The 21,723-nt window shown below is 59.0% G+C and overlaps 1 protein-coding gene across 1 annotated transcript; it reads left to right on the forward strand.

Moving 5' to 3' along the window:
• The first annotated feature begins 1,688 nt into the window (after positions 1 to 1,688).
• MYO1G (myosin IG) lies at positions 1,689 to 16,584 on the forward strand. Its single transcript, XM_068550303.1, has 22 exons — positions 1,689 to 1,708; positions 3,208 to 3,416; positions 3,592 to 3,685; positions 4,467 to 4,632; positions 4,909 to 4,962; positions 5,698 to 5,793; positions 6,048 to 6,167; positions 6,790 to 7,014; positions 7,110 to 7,255; positions 7,710 to 7,824; positions 7,990 to 8,160; positions 8,366 to 8,436; positions 9,486 to 9,560; positions 9,761 to 9,893; positions 10,592 to 10,758; positions 11,086 to 11,293; positions 13,086 to 13,309; positions 13,877 to 14,021; positions 14,729 to 14,833; positions 15,041 to 15,154; positions 16,110 to 16,264; positions 16,340 to 16,584. Exons 1-22 carry the CDS (start codon positions 1,689 to 1,691, stop codon positions 16,494 to 16,496), a joined length of 2,970 nt encoding a protein of 989 aa, XP_068406404.1. The 3' UTR covers positions 16,497 to 16,584.
• The last annotated feature ends 5,139 nt before the right edge of the window (positions 16,585 to 21,723 follow it).

A 21,723-nucleotide genomic window follows, 5' to 3' on the forward strand; every position in this document is an offset into this window, starting at 1 on the left:
TACTCCTGAGCTTTGGTTTGGAAAACCCTTCAAAAGCACCAGCCAAAGAGGCAGGGGGTGCGAAGGGGCTCTTCAGAGATTGGGAGGATGAAACTTGACCAGAATTTGCTCAAGAGAAGCCCCAGGCCTGGCACAGGGTGGAGCCAAAGCCTGGTCCCGACGGGAGGGTCCTCTCAGAACAATGGGGCGCAGTGCTGTGAGGCTTGGTTTTATCAGGCATTTGAAAATAAGCACTTTACAATTTCATTAGATATGTATTCGTTTTAAAGTATTTGAAGGAAAAAAACCCGTGCATATCAAACAATGTTTCAGAGTTTAAAAAGTGAGTTGATTGATGAGGACCTACTGTATAGCACAGGGAACTCCACTCAATGCCCTGTGGTGACCTAAATGGGAAGGAAATCCAAAAAAGGGGATATATGTATACGTGTAGCTGATTCACTTTGCTGTACAGTAGAAACTAACACAACATTATAAAGCAACTATTCTCCAATAAAACTTTAAAAAAAAAGAGAGACTTTTGATCACGCTTGGTTAGAAATTTTATTCTAGTCTCGAGCTAAAATGAACCAAAAATTTTATTCTAGTCTAGACCCTAAATGTCACAGAATAAATTCTTTTATTCATTCAGGTAAAAAAAAAAATGACTTGACTGAAAGACAGTTCTTAAATAAACTAGCTTTTTGAGTAGAGAATCCCAAAGGTACTACACGGATGACTCAAAGCTGGGAAATACGCTGTCCTCCCTGTGCAAGGGGAGGGATGAGAGAGAACCGCCCCACGTCCCCAACCCGGATGCCATGTGGTCGAAGTCTGAGCTGGCCCGTCTGGCCACTTGTAAAGGGCCCGCCTGCTCTACGGAGAGAAGTGAGGCCACATGTCTGGGAGGTGAGGACCAAGGTGGGACAGGAGGGCTCCTGGTGCAGCTCCTGGTCCTCACTACTAGAGGGACAGGCAGGTGGGCCCCGAGGACACAAAGGACGCTTCTGGGAAACATCCAGAAGCCTGGACCAATGGCAAGACTGGGTCTCAGCATGACGAACCCAGACCACCAGCCCCGTGGCTGTGGCGGGCTAAGCCTGGAAGCTGGCTTTGTGGTTCACATCGCAGCGTGGTCACACTTGGAAGGATTACTGCCTAGGCTCCTGCCCCAAAGGCCTGGGTATCAGCATTTGTTCACCTTTTATCAAGGTGCAATGTACCTACCCAAAAATCCGCCTAGTGTTGAGGTCTGAGAGTTGACGGGTTTTGTGGCCGCCACCACGTCAAGAAAGCCCTCCTCACAGTCCTACCGGTGACTCGATGCAGCAGGGCTGGGGACTGCAGAGACTCCGCTGCTTGGGGCGAGGGTGAGATCACAGAGGGTCGGCATTTCCTCAACCGCCTCGACCGTTAGGCACGCCCTGAGGGGAACCAGGAAGCAGGGGTCAGAGCCCCTTGGGAGGGGACGGCAAGCAGGGAGGGCAACCCCTCCCTGGGGCCACAAGAACCCACTTCCTACTTCACCACGCGGCTGCGGGAGGGAGGGCTGGGCCTGTGCGAGAGCACCCCCCCCCCCCAGCTGCTCTGCACAGGAAGGTCGGGGCAACCTGGCCTGGGTGCTTCCCACCGGCGCGATGGAGGACGAAGGCCCTGAGTGCGGCAAGCCCGACTTTGTGCTTTTGGACCAAGTGACCATGGAAGACTTCATGGAGAACCTGAAGCTCAGGTAGACCTCGGGCAGGGGCTCCCCTTCTCCCCATCCCCACCCGCGCTGGTCTCTGCCAGCCCGCTGTCTGGGTGACCGCAGGGGGACGTCGGGACAGGAAGGACCGTGGCCTCAGGGCCAGGGCAACCAGCCGGTGCTAGAGCAGGCTTCCCAGACCCGGGCCTCCCACACAGCCCAGGTGCCTCCTGACCCCTCCTCCCGGCAGGTGCCAGGCCCCCAGACCGGCTGGATGCTCCGTCCCCCTTGTGGGGCTGTGCTGGGCCCTGGGGGCTCCAAGGGAAGTGGTCAGGGCCCACCCTGGGGGGTGCCGGTGGGCAAGCTGAGATAACACTCTCAGGGGGCATGTGGGGTGCTTCAGGGTGTGGCTGGTAGAAGTGACACGGGGCCCTATTTGCCGGAGGGCAGAGGGCAGGGAGGAGTTGGTGGTGACATGGGGTGGCACCAGGAGCTGGCTTCATCCCTGGACAGCCAGGGGGAGCAGAAGGTGACTGTGCAGAGCTTGGGGACAGGTCCCACTGACCCCAGATTGCCGAAGTCAGGCACGGGCGGGCCCTGAGCCAAGGCCGGGGCTGTGGGATGGAGAGTCAGACAGGAAATGAGCTTCTCTTTTGTATGGGGCAGAGAGCTAAGCATGACTTCACTTCATTCCTATAAACTAGCTTCTGAGACAGGTATCACCATCTCCGTATTAATGATGGAACCCTGAGCCTGGGGCCACACAGCTTGCAGATGAGAGAGTCTGTCTCCAGCAGGTCCCGGGTGTGCGGGGAGCCAAGCCAGGGAACTCCTGAGGAAGAGGAACCCGGGACAGGCTGTGCGGGGCAGGGCGGGTCGCCAGGGCAGCAGGCACAGGCGGGCCAGTGCTCCTCCCAGGGCAGGAGAGTCAAGAGAGGGATGATGGACACAGGCACCCTTCTGGGTGGCTAGGTTCCTGAAGGGAAGGGTCAAGAAGTCTGAGGAAGTGCCCAGGGGGAGGGTGGTGGCACCCCTCCCAGTCCCTGCTGTCTGGGTGGGGCTGGGCTGGGTCAGCTTCTGCTTCCGGGTCCCCGCCCAGGTCTTGAGAAGGAAACAGCTGGAGGCCCCTCCCTCTGCCTCCCACCCCCATCTCCTCCCGGTCCTCAACCCAGTTTCCCACGCTGCCAGCTCTGCCTTGCCCAGCAAGGCCTCGGGCAAGTCAGTCCCTTAATAAAGTGGGTAGTCATGATTCCCGTGACATCAGGATCCCCGTGGAGAGCAGCTTGGATCCCACCACTACCTTGTGTGGGGTGCGACTCCCGGCAAACGGCACCAGGAAGGCTCAAGTCAGCCGGCACCCCCTATCCCCCCAACTCGGAAGGCTCAAGTCAGCCGGCACCCCCTATCCCCCCAACTCCCTCGTCTACTCTCAGCCCTGCGGGTGGGCCAGGGCCCCAAGGCTTCCCGCCTGGGCCCAATGCCCCGGGACCTAGGTGTGTGTCCCCGAGGCCCTGAGCACTGAGGACTGACCCTGCCTGTGCCAGGTTCGAGAAGGGCCGCATTTACACGTACATCGGTGAGGTGCTGGTGTCCGTGAACCCCTACCAGGAGCTGCCCCTGTACGGGCCCGAGGCCATCGCCAGGTACCAGGGCCGCGAGCTCTATGAGCGGCCGCCCCACCTGTACGCTGTGGCCAACGCTGCCTACAGGGCGATGAAGCAACGGTCCAGGGATACCTGCATTGTTATCTCAGGTACCTGCCCTGCAGCCAGGGCCCAGGCTCTGGCTCACAGCCTCCCTGGGCCCCAGTGTTTTCATCTGTCAGCGATGGGGAGGTGATTGGAGCACCTGGGAGTGGGGATGGGCACCGGGAGCTGGTTAAGGGGGAGAAGCCAGAAATTCTGTCCGACTGTCCTTCTTTCCGGCAGGGGAGAGTGGGGCAGGGAAGACAGAAGCCAGCAAGCACATCATGCAATACATCGCTGCCGTCACCAACCCTAGCCAGAGGGCCGAGGTGGAGAGGTGAGGGTGGGGAGGGGGTGGGGAGGGGCCTCATGCCTGATGGGGGGCAAGAGACACAGTGGAGCCCGGCTCAGGCCAAGTTCAGTGGCTGTCAGCAAGGCTCCAGGACTCCAAGCCGCAGCCCGGACCTCTCGACGCAAGGAGAGGCGAGGCCCAGCATGTGGGTGCCCTTCCTCTAGGGACGGGAAGGGAGTGAGGTGCAGAGGGCCAACAGACGGGTGCTGGGCCCTCACCGGGACCTGATGGAAGTGGAAAAGTTGGCTGGCCCGTCAGGAAGGCCCAGGATGCCAGGCCGGGTGTCAGGGTTTGGGTCAGGAACCCGGAACCCAGGGCCCACCTGCCTGCCAGCAGCTCACCAGCGGGGATTTGTAGGAGCAGCTACCTATGCGGGAGCCCCGGCTCTTCCCGTTGAGGTGGGGTAAGGTGGGGTTCGGGGCAGGAGTGGGGTGGGAACAGCGATGGAAGTTCCCAAGCACACGTGGCTGGCGCCGAGGGTCCAGACCCAGCTCCTCACTGGGCTGCAGCTTTGGTCCGGGAAGGCAGGGCCAACGCCTTTCAAGGCTCAAGGCTTTACAGGGCAACCGGCGTGAGCCCCCTGCAGGTGCCTTTCCCGGCATCTCAGAGTCAAAGGCCTGCAAGGGGCAGCGCAGGGTGAGGCCAGGCCCTCAGGCTCCCTCTCCTCCTGTGATGGGGAAGCCTCAGACGGGGATGCTGGACCCGGGCACAGTCCCCAGCGCGAGGTCTTTGCGTTATAGCCCCTCGGCCCCTCTGCCCCACGCAGAGTCAAGGACGTGCTGCTCAAGTCCACCTGCGTGCTGGAGGCCTTCGGCAACGCTCGCACCAACCGCAACCACAACTCCAGCCGCTTCGGCAAGTACATGGACATCAACTTTGACTTCAAAGGAGACCCCGTGGGGGGACACATCCACAGCTACCTGCTGGAGAAGGTGGGCCTTACTACCGAGACCCCGGGCAGATGGGCCGCACAAAGGCCTCCCTCGGGGGGACCAGGCAGAGCTGCCCCACCACGCCGAGCCTCCCAGGCCTGGCCCCCTGGGGGCAGGAACCTACCTTCCCGATGTCCCAGCTTCACCGGGCGGGGCTCCCTCTGTAGCCAGGTCAGCCACCACCGCCTACCTGCACTGCCCGGGGGGGCTCTGGGACAGGTCCCCTGGGGTGGGGCCAGCATCCGGGCCTCGGTCCAGCTGCTCCTCTCTCCTCAGTCTCGGGTCCTCAAGCAGCACGTGGGTGAGAGGAACTTCCATGCCTTCTACCAGGTGAGCCAAAGCAGGCAGGGGGAGACCTTCAGGGAAGGCCTTCTGGTTGCCCCACCCACAGTCCCTTTCCCTCCCCTCTCCCTCCATGCCTTCGCCCCGGCCCTGCCCCTACTGCGGTGGGAGCTCCCTGGACATGGCTGTGTGTACACCTCATCTGACTCTGACGTGGGGTCCCCCTGGACGCGGGCAGGGCAGTGTCCACGCCATGTCTGACACCGAGGTGGATTCTGGACACTGATAGTGTCTACACTGGGTTAGACCCACTGAGGTGGTGTCTCCCTGGACTCAGGCGGTTACACCATGTTTGGCCCACTGAGGCGGGATCTCCTTGGACTTGGGTGGTATCTACATTCTTTCTGACTCACCGAAGTGTGTCTGCCTGGACACTGGCAGTGTCTACAGCGTGTCTGATCACTGAAGTAGGTCCTCCCAGGACACAGGCAATGTCTGCAATGTGTCTGACCTCTGAAGTGGGTCTCTGTGGACTCAGGTGGTATCTACACCATGTCTGGCCACTGAAGTGGTCTTTCCCTGGATAGGTGTGGTGTCTACACAGTATCTGACCTAGAAGTAGGTTCTCCCTGGGCTCAGGCGGTGTCCACACCATCACTGTGCTGACCCACACCATGAATTTGTTGGGTCAGCGGTGGTTGGAGGACGCGTCTGTTTGTCCTGCGTACGTGGGTGGGGTCTTTGGAGCTCAGGGGCCTAACGGAGGGGTGTCGGGTCCTCCAGGTGCTGCGGGGCTGTGAGGACAAGGAGCTGCAAGAACTGCACCTGCAGAGAAACCCTGCGCTGTATAATTTCACCCGCCAGGGGGCGGGGCTCAGTGTGAGTCGGGGCGGGGAGCCCAGGCTCTAATCACGCTTAGTCCCAGGGCCCTGGTGCTGGTAGCCAGTGACTTCAGCAGGGCCCAGGGCGGTGTGCGTGGCTCAGCGGGACTGGTGGGGCCTGACTCGGCAGGCTTTCAGTTGGAGGAATCGGGCTCAGCGCCGGGATGGGGGTGCAGTGGGTGAGCATGCGCACTGGGACAGAGGACTCGAGGCTCAGCGTGGCACTGGGGTGCTGAGCCCTTTCTCCCCCAGGTCTTGGACAGCGACGAGAAGAGCCACCACCAGGCGGTGACGGAGGCCATGCGGGTGATCGGCTTCAGTCCTGAGGAGGTGGCCTCCGTGCACCGGATCCTGGCCGCCATTCTGCACCTGGTGAGCCTGGCTGTGGGCTCTGCGGCCATTGCCCCATGTGGTGCCCTGGCCGGGCACCTCCCCTGGAGGAGGAGACTGGCCTCTGACAACCCAGCCATGTTACTGGCCCACTTCTCCCTCTGCTGAAACTGAGCTGCTTTGGCCATGGGTTCCCACAGACCGGGCCCTAAGCCGTGGGCCCTGAATGCCCAGAATGGGCCTGGTCCTTGTCTGGTAGATCAGCCCAGACTTAGCAGGCAAGGGCAGTCTGGCTCAGTAAAGCTGAGCACATGCAGACCGGCCTTTTGCTTCTGTCACCTAAGAGCTGTGTGGCCTTGGGCAGGTTACTCAGTGCCTCTGAGCCTTAGTTCTCTCTGAGGAAGCATGAGGAGTGGGTAGCACATAGCCGGCCGCAGAAGGATGCAGTGGGACCACTCACGTGACGTTCGGGGGGGAAGCCTTGGGGAAGGCTCTGGCGTGCTCCAGGAAGCGCTCCCCTCTCTCTCTCTGGCTGTGTATGTGGTAGAAGCCAAGCTCTACTGTACCCCGCGTCCCTGCCTCCCCCGCCCCTCTGGGGGCAGAGGGGTGCAGCAGGCTCCTCTGAGACGCGGAGCCTGCCTCTTCACGGTTCCCGCGTCACCAGGGAAACATCAAGTTTGTGGAGCTGGAGGAGGGCAGCCTGGAGCAGAGGCGCCTGGCGGTGACTGATGAGGTGCTGGTGGACCACGTGGCTGAGCTGACGGCCACACCCCGGGGGATGGTGCTGCGCTGCCTGCTGGCTCGCACCGTGGCCTCGGGAGGCAGGGAACTCATCGAGAAGGGCCACACTGCGGCCGAGGCCAGCTATGCCCGGGACGCCTGTGCCAAGGTGCCCTGGGGGTGGGGGGGGGCAACCTGGAGGCCTTCCCGGAGGAGACGGGGCCAGAGGCAGTCAGAGGCAGCTGGCTCCTGGCCTCTTCCCAGGCAGTGTACCAGCGGCTGTTTGAGTGGGTGGTGGACCGGATCAACCGTGTCATGGAACCCCGGGACCGGGACCCCCGGCGCGACGGCAAGGACACAGTCATCGGCGTGCTAGACATCTACGGCTTCGAGGTGTTCCCTGTCAACAGGTGGGTAGCCCTGCCACCACACCCTGACCCCGCCCACCCTCTAGGGCCGCCTTAGTCCTGGGGAGCTCGGCTGGGCTGGGGAGCAGGGGGTCCGGCGTCGGTGCCGGTCGGTCCCTGGCCCCAGGCTCGTGCCTTCAAGCCAGCCTCAGCTGTGCTGCTGTCCACTGGTGCCTGGGAAGGCAAGATCTCGGCTCACTTCCGCTAGCTGGGACTCCCAGATCCACTCCAGGGCGTGCGTGCTGGACTTGGGGGCAGGCGGGTAAAAGAGCGGCCAGGAGCAGGAGATGCTCCCCGACAGAGAGGCCACTTGGGGCGCCTGGCACCAGCCCCTCAGGCAAACCTCAGGGGATCTATTTGCGGGGAAGCTTGCCATTTGTTGCGCTTGCTCCCCATGGAGCAAAAGCCCTGCGGTGGGCGGTCGAGGCAGGACTCTCAACGGCCCCTCCGCCCCCAGCTTCGAGCAGTTCTGCATCAATTACTGCAACGAGAAGCTGCAGCAGCTCTTCATCCAGCTCATCCTGAAGCAGGAGCAGGAGGAATACGAGCGGGAGGGCATCGCCTGGCAGAGCGTGAGTGCCGGGGCCCGTCCTGCACACCTCGGGCCCTGGAGGGAGAGGCGTGGCGCTGGGCGGGCGGGTGTGTGCAGGGGAGGGCTGGGGGGAGCGGGCGCCGGGCAGGAACTCGGGCGAGAGGCCGGACTGGGCTCGGGAGCTGCCCTGCTTGCCCTCCCGCAGGTGGAGTACTTCAACAACGCCACCATCGTGGACCTGGTGGAGCGGCCCCACCGGGGCATCCTGGCTGTGCTGGATGAGGCCTGCAGCACCGCGGGCCCCATCACCGACCGGATCTTCCTGCAGACCCTGGACACGCACCACCGCCACCACCCACACTACACCAGCCGCCAGGTGCCCCTCCGCCCCTGCGGTCGCCGCCGCCCTGTGCACCCCCGGCTGGTCCCAGCCCTGCAAAGGGCACCACGGGTGCCACGCTGCCTGTCTTGGGGGTGGGGGGTCCTTGGCGGTGGCTCAGCGTTCTCTGCAGGACTGTCCCCCCCTCCCCCAGATCCCCCCACACCTTCTGTGCCTTGACCTGGCCTGTCCCCGCCCATAGCTCTGCCCCACAGACAAGACCATGGAGTTTGGCCGAGACTTCCGGATCAAGCACTATGCAGGGGATGTCATGTAAGGGCCCCACACTGAGCGTCTGGTCCCCCCCTCTGCCCCCTCCCCTTTTTAAGGTGCTGAAAATATGCCCTTCACCAGATTCACAAGTAAAAAGCATACAATGGGGCTTTTAAGATAGCGATTCTCAGCCCTGGCTGCATCATAGAATCTTCTGGGAAGCTTTTAAAAAAATGCCCATTTCTGGGAGAGGGGCTAGAGAGTCCGAGGTGCAGCCAGGGTGGACCTCTGCTCCTAGCCCAGGGCCAGTTCTTGTCACGCTTTGAGCAAAGCCTGCACATCAAGGTGCAGGCCAGCGAGGAGGAGCAGAGGGGCGAGAGGCTGTGTTTCTAACAAGCTCCCAGGCCAGATGGACATTGCGGGTCATCGGGCCACACACTGAGTACCGAGGCCCCAGGTGTCTTCCAGGAGTGGCCGTGATTATTATTAATTTCCCTGTCACTCACCTCACCCCGAAGTGGATCTGAGGTGACACAGAGAGAGGCACAAGTGTCCAACGTGTCCTTCGCAAGGAGAAGAAATAAGAGTCCAAAAGACGAAGCCACCAGAAGTCAGATCCCATGGCCTTGAGCCTTTCTAGGAGCTGCAAGTGAAGCCAAGATTTTAGTGCTGAGCTTTCTAACAGTCAAAGGACGAGACGATGAATCTGAGGTTCTCAGTGCCACCGAAACAAAATAGACCCATGACTCAGGAGTTCCTGGTTGTAATTGCAATCGCCCGATATTTTTGGAAACTCAGTAGGCACTGTTCTGAGCTTGTGGTCTCTGTTGAGGCACAGAGAGTTTAAGTAACTTGCCCTAGGTCAGGTCACACCGCATGTATGTGCTAGAGCCAGGATTCAGTGATGCGACATTTGGCATCTTTCAGGAGAGAAACTTCTGAGGGTGGAGGTCTTATGTGATGAGAGGGAAGACAGAAAGGAGAGGGGAAGGAAGAGGAGCACGTGAGGAGGAAGGAAGAGAGGCTGACCAGGTGGGAGGAGGGGGAGGGGCACGCTGGGGGCCGTCCAAGGGCCCCGTCTCCTCAGTGGCCCTGTCCCCCCCAACCAGGTACTCGGCGGAGGGCTTCATTGACAAGAACAGAGACTCCCTCTTCCAGGACTTCAAGCGGCTGCTGTACAACAGGTGAGCAGGCCCTGTGGGCATGCGTGTGGGCACCAGAGGGCGAGGGCCCAGGGGCTCTGGCTGGAAGGGCCTTCAGACACTCCGGTCTGATGCTCACAGACAGCCTGAGGGTCAAAGCTGAGGCCATGAAGCTTACAAATGGCCAGGCTGGGGTGCGGGCTGTCCTGGAGGGCGGCTGGCCATGCAGCCTGTGTCCACAGCACGGACCCCACCCTGCGGGCCATGTGGCCAGATGGGCAGCAGGACATCACGGAGGTGACCAAGCGCCCCCTGACAGCCGGCACACTCTTCAAGAACTCCATGGTGGCCCTGGTGGAAAACCTGGCCTCCAAGGTACGGCCCCCCAACCCCACCCTGAGTCTGGATCCTTCCGGATCCTTCTGTTTCCTCTCTGCTGCGAGCCACACCCCCTCCAGCAGGGAGGGACCAGCCGCTGCACAGGTTAAGATGCCCTGGACCAGGCGGAGGCTTGAGTAAATGCGGGGTCCCGGCAGCCTTCCCCTGGCCTCGTTGCCTCTTGGGGATGGGCTGGGGGAGACCTTGCTCAGAGCTTGGGTTGACCCAGCCCTGGTCCTGCCCAGATACGGGGTTAGCTTCTGGAAGCTGGGGCCACAGGGACAGGAAAGTGGCACGAGCACCTTGCAGAGCTTGGGGCGCAAAGTCAGAGGGGGCAGTGGAAGGACAGCAGAATATCCAGAGACTCAGCAGGCCTCTGAGAAGCGAAAGGAAGGGCTAAGGGGCTTTGCTGCCCGGTCAGAACCTGGCTCTGGGCCAGCCTCCTGCCCGCACCCAACACTGGGCTCCCAGGTCCCATGCTGCCCGCCACCCCTCATCCCCAGTCTCCTCCTGGCCTCAGCCTTCGGCCTGCCCTTGGGCCCTCAGCCTCCCCTTCCCCCTGAGAGCCTCTTCCCCACGCAGACGGCAGCGTGGGAGGATGGAGACGGCAGGATGGAGACAGCTCGCTTGCTGCCCCTGCCGGGTGACTGTAGGGCCGTGACACTGGCCTCTCCGAGTGTCCTTTGTCCCCACAGGAGCCCTTCTACGTCCGCTGCATCAAGCCCAATGAGGACAAGGTGGCCGCGAAGCTGGACGAGGGCCACTGTCGCCACCAGGTCGCATACCTGGGGCTGCTGGAGAACGTGAGGGTCCGCAGGGCCGGCTTCGCTTCCCGCCAGCCCTATTCTCGATTCCTGCTCAGGTACGGCCCCCTCCCCCAGGGGCGTGTCCTTGAAGGGTTCCAGCAGCGGGCCGCGCGGGTGCCCAAAGCAGCGGGCGCTTTTCAGACTTCAGGGCGGGAGCCTGCACGCTGCTGACCTCAGGGCACTGACAGTCACCGAGGTCCCTCCTGTGACACACGGGGTGGGGTGGGGCGGGGCGGGGATGGGCTGCGTGGGATCAGCAGGGAGGGTGTGGGCGCGGCGCTGGAGTAGGCGTGGCCTGGGGGCGGGGCGAGTCAAGGCGGGGCGGGTCCGCACTCCTCCCCAGGGTCTGGGACCCCTGGGACCCCACGGTCCTTCTGTGACAGGTACAAGATGACCTGTGAGTACACGTGGCCCAACCACCTGCTGGGCTCCGATAGGGCGGCCGTGAGCGCCCTCCTGGAGCAGCACGGGCTGCAGGGGGACGTGGCCTTCGGCCACAGCAAGCTCTTCATCCGTTCGCCCCGGACGCTGGTCACGCTGGAGCAGAGCCGCGCGTGTCTCATCCCCATCATCGTGCTGCTGCTACAGAAGGTGCGGCGGGGCTGGACGGCCACCAGGCAGGGTGTGGGAGGATGGGAAGGAGAGAGCTGTGCGTTACCTGGGGGGAGGGGAGAGATGGGTGTGTTCCACCCGGAGTTGGCGGGATGTGCGTGCACTGAGGAGGGCACAGGCACACTTCCAAGTACCGGGGGAGCCCCCGCTCGCAGGTGACAAACCGACACTGAAACTGACTTAAGCAAAAAGTATGGATGTTGTTGGGGTCACCTCTGTTCTGTGGCCACCAGCCTCAGGCCCAGGTGCTCAAAACAGGACATTCAGGAATCTGGCTTCCTTCCTTCCTTTCTTTTTTCCTTCTTTTCTTCCATTTATTCTGAAAGATTTCAGACCTGGAGAAAAGCGTGCAAAATGGTGTGCTATATTCCCACACGCATACTGCCCTGTGTCAACCACGTCACATGACCAACGTGGTTTTGGGTAGACATCGCACCTCTATCCCGGTTATTTTGAAGCAAATCATTTCATTTATAATCATTTCACTATGTCTTCCCAAAGGATAAGGATTCTCCCACCTCTCCCCATAACTTTTTATTTTTAACATTTCAAACCTACAGAAAAGTGGAAAGATTCGTACAATGATTACTATTCACCTGGATTGCTCCAATTATGTTCTCCCCTCGCCCCCGCACCCTGTCTCTGTCTGTCTCTATCTCTCTTTCTCCATATGCACATACAGATACTCACATACACGTATATTTGTATTTTTTCCCAAACCATATAAAGTAATGACACCCCTAAATCCTTCAGCAGGCATATCCTAAGAACAAGGTCATCCCCCTTTATAACCACACTGACATTAGCACATTCAAGAAGCCTGACACTGGGAGTTCCCTGGCGGTGCAGTGGTTAAGACTCTGCGCTTCCACTGCATGGGGCACGGGTTCCATCTCTGGTGGGGGAACTAAGATCCCGCATGCTGCAGGGCATGGCCAAAAAAAAAAAAAGAAACCTAACACTGATAAAATGTATTCTACGCATCTGAATGTCTAATATGTAGGCCATATTTAAATTTCTGAAAGGGTCCCACTATGACCCATTACATCTTTTATTTTTTTATTTTTATTTTATTATTATTTTTTATTTTATTATTATTTTTGGCTGCATTGGGTCTTTGCTGCTGCACACGGGCTTTCTCTAGTTGCGGCGAACAGGGGCTACTCTTCGTTGCGGTACGCGGGCTTCTTACTGCGGTGGCTTCTCTTGTTGCACAGCACGGGCTCTAGGCGCGTGGGCTTCAGTAGGTGTGGCACGCGGGCTTAGTTGCTCCGCAGAATGTGGACCTTCTTGACCCAGGGATCGAACCCATGTCCCCTGCATTGGCAGGCGGATTCTTAACCACTGCGCCACCAGGGAAGTCCCCCATTACATCTTTTAAAAACCCAGAATCCAACTAAGGACGACACACTGCATTTCCTTGTTACCTCTGTTATCTCCTGTAACACACAGGGGGTATTTTTTAAGAACACGACCCAATACCATCACAGAAACAGGATTTAGAAAGTTCACACTGACTTGCTGCTGTCCTGTCCAGTCAATAACCACACGTCCCCAGTCGTGTCCTCAGTCTGTTCAACTCAGGGTCTATACGTTGCTTAAGTCTCTTTTAAAATCTGTGGGTTCGCTGGGCCGCTTGCCTTGTAGGATCTTCAGTCTGGGTTTTGATGGTTACATTCTCGGGGTGCCCCTCCATTTTGGGGTCTCCTAAGGTGAGGGAGGCGGGGCCTGGCAGGGCCTAACGGAGCACCACCTCCCACTGGCCCCCCAGGCATGGCGGGGCACGCTGGCCAGGCGGCACTGCCGGCGACTGAGGGCCATCTACACCATCATGCGCTGGTTCCGGAGGCACAAGGTGCGCGCTCACCTGTCAGAGATGCAGCGGCGATTCCAGGCTGCACGGCAGCCCCCACTCTACGGCCGTGACCTTGTGTGGCCGCCGCCCCCTGCTGTGCTGCAGCCTTTCCAGGACATCTGCCAGGCGCTCTTCTGCAGGTACTCGCCCTCTGCCCCTCACTCTTTTCCACTCAGCTAGAGCCCAATGAACACCCGGACCGGGCCATCTGAACCCCTTGGTGCTAGCCAGGAGACAGGTGGTCCCATTGGATAAGCAGGAAAACAGGGGGCTGTGCACATCAGCTGGCTGCCCACACCCCACAGCCGCTGGCAGATTCCTAATGTCCCCAGCACCATTCTGGACATCTGGAGGGGATGCAGGCCTCCATCTCCTTGCTAGAGGCTTGCAGGGAGGTTGGTGGGTCAGAGCTAGAAGTGGGGGAAACTCTGCAACTGAGCAGGGCTTTGAAGGCTGAGTAGGAGTTCTTTAGGAGAGGTGTGAAGGGCAACCAGCGTGCTCAGAGCAGGAGAGGCCACCTTCCACTGAGACCAGGGAGGCTGGGACACAGCGGGTGGCTAGTGCCTGGCTGAGGGGCTTAGCTTTATCCTGTGGGGGAAGGGACATGAAAAGGCACTAACGTGTGTTCTCAGGAAAAGGGGCAGAACCAGGAGTAGGGAAGGGTGAGGCCTGCACAGGGGTCCGTCTGACCACCTGGCCCTCTCCAGGTGGCGGGCCCGGCAGCTGGTGAAGAACATCCCCCCTTCAGACATGGCTCAGATCAAGGCCAAGGTGGCCGCCATGGCGGCCCTGCAGGAGCTGCGACAGGACTGGGGCTGCCGGCGGGCCTGGGCCCGGGACTATTTGTCCTCCGTAAGTGTCAGGGCTGCGGGGTCTGGGTGCCAAGGAGGGGCTCAAGGCTGAAACCTTGCCCATGTCCGCCTCAGCTGTCCTCTCCCTGGGCCTGGCTGTCCTGTGGGCTGTACCCCTCTGTTCCTGCCCCTGGCCTCTGAAGTTCAAGGGTTTTCACCCAGAACCAGCTAGCCTGGGCTTTACTCAGCACCTCCCCCTCTGCCCTACTCCCACTTGCCTTCCTGTGTTTTCAGGTCAGCACCCCCATTCTCCGGCACAGACCCCCCCTTCTTAGGCACAGCCCCCTGACTCCATGCCATGGCCCCCCTTGGCCCACACGGGTGCTGTGAGCCGCCCCCTGGCCCCATTCTGCAGGGGATGAAGCCTCAGGGGCGTGAGGTTTGCCCAGGTGGGTGGCTTGGCATGGAGGAGAGAGGTCCCACCCAGCCCCTTCCATCTCTCAGTCTGCCCAGGCCTGGCGTGGGGAGCTGGGCTGGTGGGTGGGTGTGGAGGGCACAGACACGTGTGCCTAGAACCTCAGGGCTGCAGGGGGTCTGTGCGGTGGGCCTTCAGGGAAGCCAGCGTGGCAGGTGGACCCACCAGGAGGCTGGCGCGTGGCCTGACGAGGTTCTCTGAGGTCAAGGATAACTGTGCCAATTCCCTGAGAGCTGCTGTCAGTCAAGCATGGTCCCAAGACCCCATCCCAAGCAGCCCCCATCTGTCCTCAGGCCACAGACAACCCCACAGCCTCAGGCCTGTTTGCTCAGCGACTGAAGACGCTTCGGGAAAAGGACGGCTTCGGGGCCGTGCTCTTCTCCAGCCATGTCCGAAAGGTGAGCAGTGGGTGCAGGGCTGCAGGCCCGTGGCAGCCCCGGCCCAGGCCTAGCTTACAGGTTTCACAGCTGATCCTGCAACTTCAAAAGTAGTCAGCTCCAGCCCAGTCAGTGAGAGAGTGGCCTCAGGGAGGGGAGGCCACTGGCCACACCTGCTGGGGAGCCCCCTGGGGCAGGCAAGTGACCCTGAGAGCACCTGTCCCGCAGGTGAATCGCTTCAACAAAAGCCGGGACCGGGCGCTGCTGCTCACAGACCGGCACCTCTACAAGCTGGAGCCGGGCCGGCAGTACCGGGTGATGCGGGCCGTGCCCCTGGACGTGGTGAGCCCTGTGTGGGGGCGGGGGCATCCGTGGGGCCCCAGCTGGCCCGGTGTCCTGCTGGGCACTGCCGGGCCCTCCCCTCATGCCTACCTGGGATGGCCGGAGCTTTCTAGAACTCAGCATCAGCTCAGGACGGCAACTCCTCCCCCGCCCCACGCGCCCCTGCTGAACAGCCTGCAGAGGCTTCCGGTTGCCCCACGGGTGTAGGGCCCAGACCCCCATCCTCGGCCTCCTCGCCCCCGTCCTGCTCCACTCTTTGGCAGAACGAAATGCCAAATGGCCCCCTTGCCCACATCTGTGCCAGTGCCTGCCCGGGGGTCTCCCCGACCTGGGCCGCATGGACCTGGCTGCAGTGTGTGGCTGCCACCCGTGGGACCCGGTCCCCTCCCTTCACCTCTCTGTCCAGTTCTGTGACCCACTTGCTCCCTGGAGCCGCAGCTCATATTCCCACAGGCCAAGGGGCAACCCAGGGCAGGGATTGAGGCTGGGGGTCCCTGTAACTGTCAGGGTGGAGGACCATCTGCTATGGTGCCCACGACCCGTGTGGCTATTTAAATGCAGTGAAAAGGAGAGAAAAGTAAAAGTTCAGCTCCTCAGTGGCACCAGCACATTCAGGTGCTGGAGAGCCACAGGTGAGCAGTGGTGCCACGTTAGACTGTGCAGATCTAGAACATTCCACCAGGGCAAAAAGCCCTCGTGTGCGGTGCGCCCTGCCCAAGCCTCCCCTTTATGGGCAGGACCAGAGAGGGAGGAAGGGGACCTAGAGGGGACAGCAGGGCTGTGGGGCCTGGGGGAGAGGAGGGGAGCTTGGGAGAGGCCGTCGGGAGCGGGCGGGGTGCTGGGGAGGGGAAGATGCGTGTGGGCGGGCCTGTGCTCCTGGGCTGCGGGGTGGGGGGTGCAGGTTTGCGGAGGAGGGCCTGCCGCGCCCCTGACCCTGAGACCCCGCCCCCTTCAGGTGACCGGGCTGAGCGTGACCAGCGGGCGGGACCAGCTGGTGGTGCTGCACGCTCGGGGCTACGACGACCTGGTGGTGTGTCTGCACCGCTCCCGGCCGCCGCTGGACAACCGCATCGGGGAGCTGGTGGGCGTGCTGGCCGCGCACTGCCAGGGGTGAGTCTCGGGGCGCGGGGGCGGCTGCGGGGCTGCGGAGCCCTGCCCGTCCGGACCCTGACCTCCCTCCTTCAGGGAGGGCCGCGCCCTGGAGGTCCGCGTCTCTGACTGCATCCCCCTGACCCAGCGCGGGGCTCGGCGCCTGGTCTCCGTGGAGCCCAAGCCGGAGCAGCCAGAGCCGGATTTCCGCTGCAGCCGCGGTGCCTTCACCCTCCTGTGGCCAGGCTGCTGAGCTGGCCTACCGCCTGCACCGGGGCTTGGCCGAGGGGTTCTCCACCCGCACCCACACCGGGGAAAGATCACAGTCTCGCTGTGCAATAAAGGACGCTGAGTCTGTGATGGGCGTAGGCTTGTGTCCGGGGATGGACAGTCTCCAGCCACCGCCGATTTGGCAAATGTCACCCCAGTGTCCTCTGCTGACCCCTGCATCCAAGGCTGCCCCTCTTGGGTTTCCGAATGTCCCCAGAGCCTTGGTCTCTTTCTCTCTCCTCCCCTCCTGTAGGACTCCATTGTTCCTGTTGGGCCATTGGGGAAGCTTGGGGGTCCCAGGGCCGTCTTGGGACGGGGCTTGGGCAGAGCACACACTGGGGGCACACACTGTCCCAGCTGCTGTCTGTGTCGGTGCTGGGTATGGGCATCCCACGGCCTGGGAACCCTACCTCTGGGACACTGGTAGCCAGGACCCCTCAGACTCTGGGAGCCCATCCCCGTGCCTGGGGTTTCTCCAGGAAGCCAACCCAAGGAAGGCCAGAGTGAGCACACCCACCCCCGCTCAGGCCAGCAGAGCCTCTCCCCAGCCCCTGCCCCTGCCCCGGCCCTCTCCAGCCCCAGGCCCTCTCCTCTCCTCTCTCAGTAGGTGGCTTCTCTGCCCCCACAGCTGCTCTCTTCCTCTTCCTGGGGCACCCTAAGTTTGAGGGCATCCTTGTTTGATCTTGCCCTGTTGGTGTGGAGAGAGGTAGGTGTCTGTTTGCCGTGGCCTTTGGGTGTGTTATGGAAGGGCTGAGAACTTACTGAGGCTTCTCCTTGTCACTGTCACCTCTCCTCTCCTGGGGGGTGGGGTCACCTCCCACCATGCAGGTCTGTGTCTGGCTGCTCCTGCCCCGGAAGAGCAGCTTGACTAAGCCCGGCCTTGAGGCCCCCAAAGCCCCCAGATGGCCTACTCCGGCACCTCTCCCTGGCTCTGGTGACTCTGGTGGCTTTGGGACAAGCCCTTCCTCCCGGTGTTCCTGTCCCTGCTGCTCACACCTGTAACCCTGCTGCCTCCCTTCATCTCCATCCATTATTTGGGACCCTGCCGAGGCAAGCTGGCTCCACCCCTAAGTAACTGTGGGATCAGCACACTTCTCACCCTGGACTTCCGCCTTCTCTCAAATCCTAACCTGCTGCGGTCTAATTCCCTGTGGCTACCAGCTGTCCACGGAGAATGCCACCCGGCTTAACGCCCCCTTCTCACTGCACTTAGGAAGACGGCAACATCCTAATCAGATGGGCCTGCTGGCCTTCCAGAATCATCCCCACACACAAGCTCAGAGCGCTTTCAGGTGACAGGACCCCAGCCCCTTCCATCCTCAGGACCTTTGCACATGCTTCTACCTCTGGGAGGAGTGTCCCTGTTGCCCCTCTTCACCTGCTTGAGCCTCCTTCCTCAGGTCCTCTCCTACATGCTCTTTATTCCTTGACTTCCCCTCCCACCCCACCCTCGTGGCCCCCTTCTGCGGAGCACCTTGTCCTGAGCTAGCAAGACACACAGTACTTCCCTCTTGAAGCACGCAGGTCACCTGCAAGCATTTCATGGGTTTCTGTCATTGTTTGCGTCAATCCTCACCGCCAGTCATGGTGGCCTTGATGGACGCTGCTCTGCTCACCACCGCAGCTGCTGGCCCCAGTGCGGGGCTGGCCCTGGTGGACACTCAGGGACCACTCACTGACCAACGACAGGAGGTGTTTGCTGAGTGGCAGTTTGGCAGAGAAAGCTCCCATCAGTGAGAAAACGAAAGCAAACAGGCTTGGGTCTAGAGAGGGTTTGTCAAGGGTTTGTCTCTCAGGAGGGCCGCCTTCCACAGAAGGGGCCGCTTTTGCAGTCCTGTGTTTTGACCTGCTGAGGTTTCCCACTGAGGATGGGAAGTGTTCACATAAAGAGAGTTTCCATGCCAAAAGTACACACTCCCCCCAGAAGGGCCATGTACCCACAAAACAAACCTGCCAGCTCTGGGCATGTCAGACTGGCCGTTCCCTACAATGAAGCTGAGGTGAGGGTTTGGAGCACCCACCCCGAAGCTCCACAGACTGGGTTCAAGTCCAGCTCTTCTGGACTTCCCTGGTGGCGCAGTGGTTAAGAACCCGCCTGCCAATGCAGGGGACACGGGTTCGAGCCCTGGTCCGGGAAGATCCCACATGCCGTGGAGTAACTAAGCCCGTGCGCCACAGCTACTTAGCCTGCGCTCTAGAGCCCACAAGCCACAATTACTGAAGCCCACGTGCCTAGAGCCCGTGCTCCACAACAAGAGAAGCCACTGCAATGAGAAGCCCGCGTACCGCGACGAAGAGTAGCCCCCGCTCGCCGCAACTAGAGAAAAGCCCGCGCGCAGCAACAAAGACCCAATGCAGCCAAAAACTAATTAATTAATTAATTTTAAAAAATCAATTGACTGTATATGTGGGGTCTATTTCTAAAAAAACCAAAACACCAAAAAGTCCAGCTCTTCCTGTTAGAATCGGGGAACCCAGACGTGGGCCCTCCTCTCAGCTTCCTATCAACAGAACAAGTCTGCTAGAACATTCTCCTAAAGTTGTTTCGAGGACTACACGAGGCCCCAGGGAAGATGTCTAGCATGCCGGGGTGAGCCTTATCCAGATGCAGGGACATGAAAATTCCATGTGTGGCTCCGTGGGTAGCTCCCTCACCATGTCTGGTCCCTCCAGAACCCCAGGAGCAGGAAAGGCCGTCTCCATTTAGCAGATGAGGAAACAGAACCCTAAAGGTGGCCTTTTTACCTTTTTTTTAAAATGTAAAGTTATACTGGTCTCCCCTCAAAAAAATGCGTGGACTTAATACTTTCAATTATCCTTGCGTACACTCCTGCCACTTTTTATCGAGGTATAATTCACACAACACAAAGTTCACCACTTTTGTTTTAAGAAGAAAGTAACATTTTTTTTTAAACACTATTTAGTTGGTAGCACTGTGTCTTAGTTGTGGCAGGTGGGCTCCTTAGTTGTGGCATATGAGATCTAGTTCCCCGACCAAGGATCGAACCCAGGCCTCCTGCATTGGGAGCGCAGAGTCTTAACCACCGCGCCACCAGGGAAGTCCCCAAAATTCACCATTTTAACATGGGCAATTCGGTAGTTTTTAGTATATTAACAAGGTTGTGCGACCAGCCAGCACCATTATCTAATATTAGAACTTTTCATCGCCCCAAAGAGAAGCTGGCACCCACTAGCAGTCACGCCCATTCCCCTCTCCCCAGCCTCTGGCAACCACTCACCTACTTTCTGTGTCTATGGATTTGCCTATTCCGACGGTTCACATAAATCAGCGGTCCCCAACCTTTTTGGCACCAGGGACTGGTTTCATGGAAGACAATTTCTCCATGGACAGGGGTGGGGGGAATGGTTCAGGCGGTAATGCAAACGATGGGGAGCGATGGGGAGCATCGCATGAAGCTTCACTCGCCTGCCCGCGGCTCACCTCCTGCTGTGCAGCCCGGTTCCTAACAGGCCGCGGACCACCGGCGGTCCGCAGCTTGGGGACCCCTGGCATAAATGGAATCATACAATGTGTGATCTCATTCGTCTGGCTTCTTTCACTTAGCATAATGTCTTCAGAGTTCAACCATATTGTAGCACATGTCAGTACTTCATTCTTTTACGGACAAGTAATATTCTATTGTTTGCATATACCACATTTTGTTTATGCATTAATCAGTTGATGGACATTTGGTGGACTATTATGAATAATGGTGCTGTGAACATTTGTGCACAAGTTTTTGCGTGGATGTAAGTTTTCGATTCTCTTCGTATATACCTAGGAGTGGAATTGCGGGGTCAAATGGTAACTCTAACTTTCTTAAGGAACCACCAGATGGTTCCAAAGTGGCTGCACCAGTTTACATTCCCACCACCAGTGCATAAGGGTTCCAATTTCTCCTCATCCTTGCCAACCTTTTGTTATTTTCTGTTTTTTGTTTATTTCTTTATTTTTAAATAGCCATCAAAAAGAGTGTGAAGTGATATCTCATTGAGGTTTTGATTTGCATTTCCCTGATGACTGATGATATTGGGCAACTTTTCATGTGCTCTTTGGCCATTCATGTCTCTTCTTCAGAGAAATGTTTATTCAAGTATTTTGCCTTTTTTTTTTTTCTTTTTTTGGACGTACCGTGCGGCATGTGGGATCTTAGTTCCCCGACCAGGGATTGAACCCACGCCACCTGCAATGGAAGCATGAAGTCTTAACCAGTGAACTGCCAGGGAAGTCCCTTTTTCCCCTTTTTTTTTTTTAAAAAAATTGTACCTAATATGATTGTTGATTAATTTTTTTATTTTTGTTTTATTTTAAAATTTTATTTATTTATTTTTGGCTGCGTTGGGTCTTTGTTGCTGCGTGCGGGCTTTCTCTAGTTGCGGCCAGGGTCTACTCTTCGTTGTTGTGTGCAGGCTTCTCATTGCAGTGAGTTCTCTTGTTGTGGAGCACAGGCTCTAGGCATGCGGGCTTCAGTAGTTGTGGCACATGGGCTCAGTAGTTGTGACGCACGGGCTTAGTTGCTGCGCGGAATGTGGGATCTTCCCAGACCAGAGCTCGAACCTGTGTCCCCTGCACTGGCAGGCGGATTCTTAACCACTGTGACACCAGGGAAGTCCCTAATTACAGTTTTGAAAAATATATGGGTGTGTTGGGCTTCCCTGGTGGCGCAGTGGTTGAGAATCTGCCTGCTAAGCAAAGTACCAAACTGGTAGTCAAACCTGGGGCGGGGTGGGGCGGGGTGGGGGTGGGGCTTTTGCTCACCCGTGAAATCCCAAAGCCTGGGAACCAAGGGTCTAGAACGGCACTATCCAACCCAAAGAAATGGGATTCACCCCACATATGGAATTTTAAGCTTTCTAACAGCCACAATACATTTTAATCATATTTTATTTAACACAATTTATTGAAATATGATTATTTCAACAGGGATCCAATATAAAATTATCAACATCACATTTTACTTTTGGGGGTACTGTCTTTGACACCCAGGGTGTGTTTGCCACTGGCTGCACACCTCACTTTGGACTCGCCCCGCTGCAAGTGCTCAGAGCCCTGTGGCTGGTGGCGCACAGCACAGCCCGAGAGCTCTGGAGGCCCGCAGGCACTCGCAAGCCATTCAAGAGCAACCAGTGAATGGACCAGGGAACCCAGAGCCAGGATGCCGGGCCGCAGATCCTGTCCGGGAAGGAGCGAGATGCAGCCGGCGGCCACC

Source organism: Eschrichtius robustus, chromosome 8 (genome assembly GCF_028021215.1).
Source record: "Eschrichtius robustus isolate mEscRob2 chromosome 8, mEscRob2.pri, whole genome shotgun sequence".
NCBI classification, from domain to species: domain Eukaryota; kingdom Metazoa; phylum Chordata; class Mammalia; order Artiodactyla; family Eschrichtiidae; genus Eschrichtius; species Eschrichtius robustus.